We start from the raw sequence: 9,621 nt of genomic DNA, 5'->3' as shown, positions 1-9,621 counted from the left end.
TTAATCTCTTCATACTAAAATACACAATTTGGTGTCTGTCTGTCTGTCTGTCTGTCTGTCTGTCTGTCTGTCTGTCTGTCTGTCTGTCTGTCTGTCTGTCTGTCTGTCTGTCTGTCTGTCTGTCTGTCTGTCTGTGTCTCAGTATTTTTGACCATGATACATTCGGTCGTTATTTATCTAATCTAAAGCAAACTTGACAGGAAGATTAAGGGTCACACGATGAAGGTTGTGGCGACCTCATTTGCCCCCTTCTCCAAGGGGGTTTTATACCTTGGGCAAAATCCATGTTAAGATAGCTAATCGTGGCATTTTTCCCAAGGCCACTTCTAATAACAAAAGCAACAAGAAAAAGAGCAATCAGAGATTGGAAACCCTCACCAGGACTTCTTTTGAGTAGTGTATTTTTTATTTATAGGTTATAGGGTAAATCCAATAAGGCTACGAAACCATGTGACTGGGCTTCGATAAAATAAATGGCATCACATGTGTGAACCTTTTGTTCCTCATGGACAGGCAGTCATACATGTAAAGTTTCACCTCAATCTGTCCAGCCACTTCAGAGAAAAAGATTTTTGAAGGTTTTTATATTTAAACAATATGGCTGCCAAATCACGGGACTGATGATGTCATGATTTTTTTTTTCTATGGACCATTTTATCCCTAGATCTTCTTTTTCTTTTGGGTGCTCCCGCTAGGGGTCGCCACAGCGGATCATCCGTTATGATCCGCATACTGATTTGGCACAGGTTTTACGCCGGATGCTCTTCCTGACGTAACCCTGGTCGGCTCTTACGACACAGGGATATGGTACACCTATTTTAACTGGGGCATACACCGGGCCCAGTACACTGGTACTCACTTCGCCGACCACGGAAGGATGACAGGCTGAGGCAACCTCCTAGAGTGTATTAATTCAAGCGGCCAATGGGGCTTGATCACAGGACCTTTTGGATCCCAAGCCGCTACCCTAACCACAACGCCAACACATCCAGGCTATTTTTTTTTTATCCCTAGATGACCCTCAAAAATTTTCACACTGATTGGATGCAGCGTTCTACATATGCAATTATCACATCATAATGAGGGCGCCTATGATGTCATAAAAAACCACACTTATTCCCCATGAGGAATACCTGCCAAGTGCCAAGTTTCAATTTTTTCCTTGGTGTGGTTTCAGAGATACAGAGGTCCAAAGTTTTTTTTTCCGTTTTTCCAATATGACTGCCACACCACATGACCTATGATGTCATAATTATCATTAAAACATTCTACATGAGTAGTCACACCAATGGTGAACATTTCGTCTCAATCCGACAAGTGGTTGCGGAGAAAAACACGAAAGTTCTGTGCGGACAGACAGACAGACAGACAAAGAAGCTAAATACCATGAATGACTCCCGAAGTTGAATGAAAGCTGATTACCAAATTATGTTGATAATACTTACATAGCCGATTACCAAATATAACAAGAATGAATCCCATGAATGATCGGGTGTCAAATAAAAGTCGATTCCTATATGATGTTGATACTTGCGCAGCCGATTACCAAACATAACAAGACGGCGACTATGCGCGACCCCCACCCCTTGTATGTCATGACATCGATTTCTTCGATAAAATAAATGTAGATACAAATTCCTGTGAGCTTGACGACACAATGTAAGGTGAAATTGCAGTTAAAGATGACAGAAGCACAAATCTATCCATATCTTAATGAAGACATGTCCAAACGAAGACATGTCCATTGTGCGTGACTGTTTAAACGGTGAAGACGGACCGACCACGTGCCTGGGCACTATGATCAACAGGAGCTCTGAAGCACTTGAGCTGTGATTGGTTGATCTCGTGGATGGTCTGATGACCAATCACAGCAATGACGTAAATGTGAGGAGGAGGAGGAGGAGAAAATAATTTGAAAGCCCCTCCTATTGACAGAATCAAAAGTCGGGGTAACAAACGGACCCAATTGCAATGCCCTCTCCGAATCCTTTGGCGAGGGTAACTAGAAAGAGCAATCAGAGATTGCAGACTCCTCTTCTTCTTCTTCTTCTTCTTCTTTCGGCTGCTCCCGTTCGGGGTCGCCACAGCGGATCATCCGTATGATCCGCATAGTGATTTGGCACATGTTTTTACGCCGGATGCCCTTCCTGACGCAACCCTGGTCGCCTCTTACGACACAGGGATATGGTACACCTATTTTAACCGGGGTATACACCGGCCCAGTACACTGGTACTCACTTCGCCCACCTCGGAAGGATGACAGGCTGAGTCAACCCCCTGGTGTATTAATTCAGTGGCCCAACGGGGCTTGAACTCAGGACCTTTTGGATCCCAAGCCGCTGCCCTAACCACTGCGCCAACACCAGGCTTAGCAATCAGAGATTGCAGACCCTCACCAAAATTGTTTTGTGTGGTGTTTAGAACTGGAATACAATAAATTCAATTCAGATCAAATGGAAGACCAAATAGGTACAGTCCTGCATTGGAGTCATCAGAAGGAACTCGAACAAGCAAAAGGAAAGATGAAGTCATCAGGAGGAACCTGGATAAGATTCAATTTCAGGCACCAATGACATCATCAAAAAAAAAAAATCTACCCTCAAACCCATCCAGGCAAAGCCAAGTGAGCCTTATTCAAAAAAAATATTAAAAAACAATAAATTAAAAGAATTCAAAAAGAACCCAGATCAAAATATTAAATAATTGTGGCTGTCAGACCACGTGTCCGATCAAGTTGAAATTTAAAACATGTATTCCCCATCACCACTAGATTATAATTGTGAAGTTTCATGTCAATTCATTCAGCGTTTCCAGAGAAAACATTATTTAATATTTTTCATCAATCCAATATGGCTGCCAAACCATATGACCCATCAATTATTCCTTCACAAACTTGTTCATTCAAGGCTTGGGGAACATGTGTGTGAAGCTTCCACTTGATCTGTCCAGCCATTCTGGAGGAGGAGATTTTTTATAGGTTTCAGGGTAAATACAATATGGCTTCCAAATCATGTGACCGATGACATTTTTGTGAATCTTTTGTTCCTCATGGATAGGCGGTCATATGTGTAGTTTCCCCTTGATCCGTTCAGCCACTTCAGAGAAGAAGATTTTTGAAGGTTTTTTTTTTTTTAACAATATGGCGCCGAATCACGTGATCAATGATGTCATCAAAAAAATTTTCTGTGGACCATTTTATCCCGAGATGACCCTCAAAAATGTTTATACTGATCAGATGTAGCATTCTACATATGCAATTATGACATCATAACGAAGGCACCTCTGACGTCATTAAAAATCATACTTATTCCCCATGAGGAGTACTTCTTACGTGCCAAGTTTCAATTTTTGCCTTGGTGCAGTTTCACAGATATAGAGGTTCAAAGTTTTCCGTTTTTCCGACATGGCTGCCACCCCACGTGGCCTATGACATCATAATTATGATCAAAACATTCGACCTGAGCAGTCACACCTATGTTGAAAATTTTGTCTCAATCCAACAAGCGGTTGCAGAGAAAAACACGATAGTTCAGTGCAGACAAACAAACAGACAGACAGACAGACAAACAAACAAACAAGCAAACGGTCCCAAACACAATACCCTCTCCTTCGGCCGAGGGTAAGAACAATAATTATGATACTAGCATAATATTGTTGCAGTTGTGGGAATTCACCCCAGGTAGAACATCGAGGAACACGTAGGAATTCCCCAGACAATTATTTCATTAGTTTGTGTGGCGGTAGATCCTTGCCCCTTGTCCAGGGGATTGGGGTGAATGAGTTGTGAGATTGGCCAGTTTCGTCCCCAGTATAATCTTCCCCTTCTCTTTCCACTTTCAAACTTCTCAATCCACGATCAATCCGCTTCAACAATCTCAATCCATCAATCCCTCTTTCAATCCATCAGTCTTTCTTTTAATCCCACAACCCAGGTCAGGTCAGGTCAGGTCAGGTATGGGAGCATGTGCCAGAACAGCGCGTCGCTGCGTCCACTTTCCGCCGGTACTCCAGGGGCCTCCGTCTGGCCATCCCCCAGGCAGATGCCAGGCCCATCCCCATCTCCTTGAGATGATGGTCAACCTGCTGCAACCATGAGGCACGTGGTCGGCCCACTGGCCTCCTCCACTCATGAGACTCCCTCGCTGAGAGAATCTGGTGAGCAGGATCAGCGTCAGGAAAACGAGCCACATGTCCATACAGCCGCAACTGACGCTCATGGACTATGCAGGTAACAAATCTCAACCGAGTCTCTCTCAGCAACCGCTCGTTGGACACAAAATCTGACCAGCGATAGCCAAGGATTCTCCGAAGACACCTGGTACCAAAGGAATTAAGTCTCCGTCTCAGATCCTTGGTCAGAGTCCAAGTCTCGCACCCATAGAACAAGACTGGAAGTACCAAGGACCTGAAGACTCAGACTTTCGTCCTCCCGCACAGGTACCGGCAGCGCCACACCCCATGATCCAGTGAATCCATGACTCCCCAGGCCCGACCCAGATGTCGATTGACCTAAGACTCGCAGCCAGCAGAGACATGAATATCACTGCCAAGGTAAGTGAATCTGTCCACGACCTCAACATCCTCACCACAAACAGACACAGACAGGACAGCAGCATCCAAGATGTCACCGAAAGCCTGGATCTTCGTTTTGACCCAAGAAACCCGTAATCCCAGCGGCTCCGACTCCTCATTCAGCACCTCGAGGGCCCCCAAAAGGATGTCTAAAGTCTCCGCAAAGATGACTGCATCATCTGCAAAATCAACGTCCGAGATCTTGACATTCCCAAACGATGCACCGCAACTTGATCTCTCCGACATCCTCCCTAAAATCCAGTCCATACAAGTGCTGAAAAGTGTGGGGGCAAGTACACATCCCTGACGAACTCCAGTAACAACTGGAAATGAGTCAGAGATGGTACCACCACACTTCACAGCACTCTCAATACCAGAGTAGAGTTCAGACATAAGATCGATCAGTTTTGGTGGCACCCCACGAAGACCAAGAATCCTCCAGAGGACATCCCGATTCACTGAATCGAACGCTTTACAGAGATCAACATAGGCTGCAAGCAGCCCCTGCCGAAACTCTCGTCTGTGTTCGGTGAGGACACGAAGGGCAAGGATACGGTCAATCGTTGACCTCTTTGGTGTAAAGCCTGACTGCTCTGGACGCTGGTGCTCAAGCAGATGGTGGCGAACCCTATCAATAATTATCCGAGCAAAGATCTTCCCCGGCACTGAGAGCAGCGTCACCCCTTGGTAGTTGTTGCAGTCTTGGCGATCACCCTTCCCTTTCCAGAGAGGGACAACAAGGCCCCTCTTCCAGTCAATTGGGATGATGCCTGTGTTCCAGGCAGAGCACAAAACTGCATGCAACGACACGAGTGCAGCATTTCCACCAGCCTTGAGAAGTTCGGCATGGATGCCACAGATCCCTGGAGCTTTGCCCCGTTTCAACTGGTTCACCGCAGCCCGTGTTTCCACAAGCGAAGGTGGACCACAGTTGATTCGAGGGTCAGCAACAGGGATTGTAACACCCTTGACGTCGAACTCGACAGCTGGGGGATCAGCCTGGTACAACCGCTCAAAGTAACCGACCCAGCGGGCCTTCACTTCAGACTCCTCTGTCAAGAGCCTACCACTCTCTGCTCGAACTGCAGTGCTCCGAGGGATGGGCTTGGATGAACGTAATGCGCGAATTCCCCTGTAAGTGGGACGAGAATCATCTGTCCACAGGTGATGCTCTACCCTCTCACAGATTCCTTGCACATAGGCCTCCTTGTCCACCCTCAGTGCACGTACAGTTTTACGCCTCAGCTCCCTGAACAGCTCAGCTCTGCCATTCAGCCTGGCCCTGCGACTCTGGTCAATGGTATCCAGTGTCCCTTGAGAGACAAAATTCTTCTTTGCCCTGCGGTGAACTCCAAGACATCCACCGGTAACATCAAGGACGGTGGTCTTGAAGGCACTCCACAACTCTTCAGGACCCCCCAAAGCACCCAGACCCCCCCCCCCCAAGTGTCCACTCAGCCTGTTCGCAAACTCCTCAGCTACTCTCTCATCCCTGAGCTTGGCAACATCCAGCCTAGGCTGGGATGGTACAATTCTCCAGGATTTAAGGTGCAGCTTTAGAGTTGCTACAACAAGCCTGTGGTCAGTATTGAGGAACTGAGCACTCCGGTAGACCCTGCAGTTCTGGATCATCCTCCAACGACCGTCAATGAGGACATGGTTAATCTCCTTTGCCACACCGCCAGCGTTGGAATACCAAGTCCAGCGATGAGCTTGTGGTCGCTGAAACCATGAACCAGCCACCCTAAGTCCATGACTTCTTGCAAAGTCAAGGAACTTAGTGCTATTCTGGTTCATAGTTCCTGACCCATGGGGACCAACACAAACCTCATAACCATCCCTATCAGTTCCAGTCGATGCATTGAAATCCCCCAAGACCAGAAGTTAACTCGTCTGGGGCACTGATCAACGACAACCACAACATTCGATCCAACTGTTTATCCGTCCCTCACCATTCCGACCCCTCATTCTTTTATTATCCACAATCAACCATCTGTTCATCAGTCCATCCATCCCGGTATCAGAAGCCTCCAAATCATCACCAACCTCAGTCAAATCCTATACATAATAACGAATCCTTCACTACTAGAAACAATTCATCCTCCGGACTGGTCAAATTACCTCCCCCCATTCTTCCTTCCCTGCACTCCCACATTTGTCACATGGGATAATGCTTCTGCACCTCAGAAGTACAGAGGAACATTTGCATGCATGAAGGAGTGGCAAGATCGCTGGTGACCACCAGTCCATATGAGTGTTTGCGCATGCAAGGAGGAACCATTCGAGTGTTCCTGCATGCTCGGGGAGGGGCATGTCTGGCGACCACCCAGTGAGCCTCGTCCGTCCTCGAACAACATTAATATTATTCCAAAGCAATATTACTACCAATAATATCCCTGCTCCCGAAGAAGTTTTTCCTCCTTGAACAAACGCTGTGTCAACGTGTACAAATAGCTTATCATGGTGTTTGTGGGGCAAGCCTACCAGAAATAAAAAAAGATTATAAACCACAAACACATATTATTACCTTTTTAAATAGTTGCTACTGCTGTTTAACACTAAAATGAAAGAAATTTGGAGGAATCCTGACATTCTTGAGGCATTCTCTGCTTATCGTATCGACCACAGAATAACGGACCTGAGCCTAAATCTCCTGTAATCTATGTACCCCAGAGAGGATAACAAGATGACTCTTCCTGCCGCTCCCATTCGGGAGTGGGTGCACGAGTTGGCATAAAAAGGCATTTCTAAACCGAGAAACAATGGTCCAAGACGGATGCTTACTTAGATCGACAAGCTGCATACCTCTCCACAGGGGTTGTTGTAGTTGGTCATTTATGGAATGATCTTTCACAACATTCATACTGTGTCCACATTCATCAATTTGTTCTGTTTGTCACCTGTCTCCAGAAAAATCTCCATAAATTCATTCACTCATACTTTTTTCTGACAAGTTTTCAAATCATCCATGCAATGGCACTATTTCTGACATCAATCCAGTCGAGCTCCATTTTACTTGAACTGACTCCAGTTTGTCAGTGCCGATCTATACTACAAGTTTATTTGCTTCCTTTTCTGTGCGTGTCCAATGTCCATCCAGTTACAAATACCTCAATCATATTACACTTCCACGAGCCTGAGACTTAACCAATTAAAAAAAAATTATATATATACACACATATATATATATATATATCACTCCAACTCCATCTTTACTAATGCCCAGGTCAAAACAATTTACACCCCTTTATCCATCCATCCATTGGGCCCATACTCTGTGCAGAGCATTGGTGCTGCCTAGGCAGTCTCCTGGGCTATTGGGCACACTCCTGGACAGGTCGCCACTCTGACGCAGACCCCTTTATCTATGCACCACAAGTCAACCCCAATGCTTTTATAGTTTAAAAAAATTGTGAGTACTGTACTGTACATAGATAAAATACACAAAATATAAGCATCCAACAAGCGGTTGCGGAGAAAAACATGATAGTTCTGTGCAGACAAAGCTGAAGGAGGAAGACTGTTGCGTGAAATACATCGATGCAATTGTTATAAATAAATCATATTAATGTTTCTTTTTACATACCACTGCAAATTCATCTTTGTCAAGGTGTCCATCACGATCAATATCACTCAGATCCCATACCTGGAAATTACCAAGATTTGCAAATTATGAATATAACATATACAATATATGATTTCATGTTTGTTGGATGCAAATAAAGGAAAGATTAGGTATTTAGGATTAGGATGAGATATAAAAATCTCTCAAGGGTATTACCATGGACAATTACAAAAAGGGGACATACGCAATGATCATGTTTGAGATGTGCACAAGTTTGAGAGCAATTTATGATCTGTCTTGGACAACACTGTTTTTTGCCTTGAGACTTCATTAGCAAAACAAAAAAAACAGTGAATGTAGTGCAGTATGGAGAGATATTGATAACACTGTTTTAATCTGGAAGCTCAAAAAAAAAAAGATTAAATAACTTCTTTCCGAACCCCAACCAACACTTTACCCCCCAACCTCAACACGCTTATAAATACAAAGTTGAAGATAATGGAAGAGTGGGGCAACAGAGGATAGGAGGTAATGCACTGATGGTAGTAATATTGGAAGTCAGTTAACAACAAAGCATTACACAAAAGGGCACAAAAAATCCTCTTAACTACAGGCCCATAAGCTTACTTCCCATTTTTAGCAAAGTCATGGAATCCATCATCTACATTTCACATCAAATCATTACTTTTCTCCAACAGCCTAATCTCAGACCAACAGTTTAGTTTCTGACGCACTCACTCCACCTCAGAGATACTGCTTCCGCTCTTCCAACAATGGATGGAGGTCCTGAATCTCAGACCAGAGATCAGGGCCATCTCTCTGGAGATAGCTTGAGAATTTGACACAGCTTGGCACCCTGCCTTGCTCTCAAAACTCTTAGACTATGGCATCCAAAAGGCCACCTCTTCTTATGGCTCAGACTTACTCCATTCTCACAGTCAGCATGTGGTTCTCAATCGGATCCTCTCATCTCATCTCTTCTCCTTGTCGTAACTGACATGCCCCAAGGTTGTGTCTTGGGCCCTGTTTCTCATCCTCATCAATGATCTGATTCTCTGGAAAACCCTCCTTATCTTTTTGCTGATGACTCCACCCTCAGTCATAGCATCCCTCATCCTTCAGATAGGCAGGCAACAGCTGCAGATGTATGTATGTATATGTATATGTATACACACAACACAAACACCCACAAACCCCCTAACTTGATGAGGCAGCAAGAACAGGTCGAGTCCCAAAACAGAAAATCCTGTACGACCTGTTAGCAACAAGCGTCGTCTGCCACATCACCAGTTAGGAAATGAGATTGCAGTGAGGAGGGATTAATATTTTATTCTGTTTCTACAGTTCCCCCCCCCCCCCACCCACTTTGCACTGTTTTAACTGTTCGGTTCTGTGTTCTTGCTCTTCCACGAGCTATACAAAACAGATTGTTGTGAAGTGCCTCTTCCACGGCTACTGCTATGCATGAAATGTGGTTCATACAC

At 44.9% G+C, this 9,621-nt stretch overlaps 1 protein-coding gene across 6 annotated transcripts in view; it reads right to left on the bottom strand.

Moving 5' to 3' along the window:
- The window catches only part of LOC147016741 (uncharacterized), a 134,082-nt gene that overhangs the window by 85,077 nt on the left and 39,384 nt on the right, over window positions 1-9,621 (bottom strand). For all 6 annotated transcript variants that reach the window (XM_085845666.1, XM_085845670.1, XM_085845667.1 and 3 more), the window contains one exon: window positions 8,159-8,218. In XM_085845666.1, the coding sequence (XP_085701792.1) occupies window positions 8,159-8,218 (60 nt within the window). The remainder of the gene's footprint in view (window positions 1-8,158; window positions 8,219-9,621) is intronic.

The sequence above is a fragment of the Eptatretus burgeri genome, chromosome 11 (assembly GCF_056783735.1).
Source record: "Eptatretus burgeri isolate ZD-2024b chromosome 11, Ebu_testis_v1, whole genome shotgun sequence".
Taxonomy (NCBI): Eukaryota; Metazoa; Chordata; class Myxini; order Myxiniformes; family Myxinidae; genus Eptatretus; species Eptatretus burgeri.
This window is presented reverse-complemented; position numbering and strand designations above follow the sequence as displayed.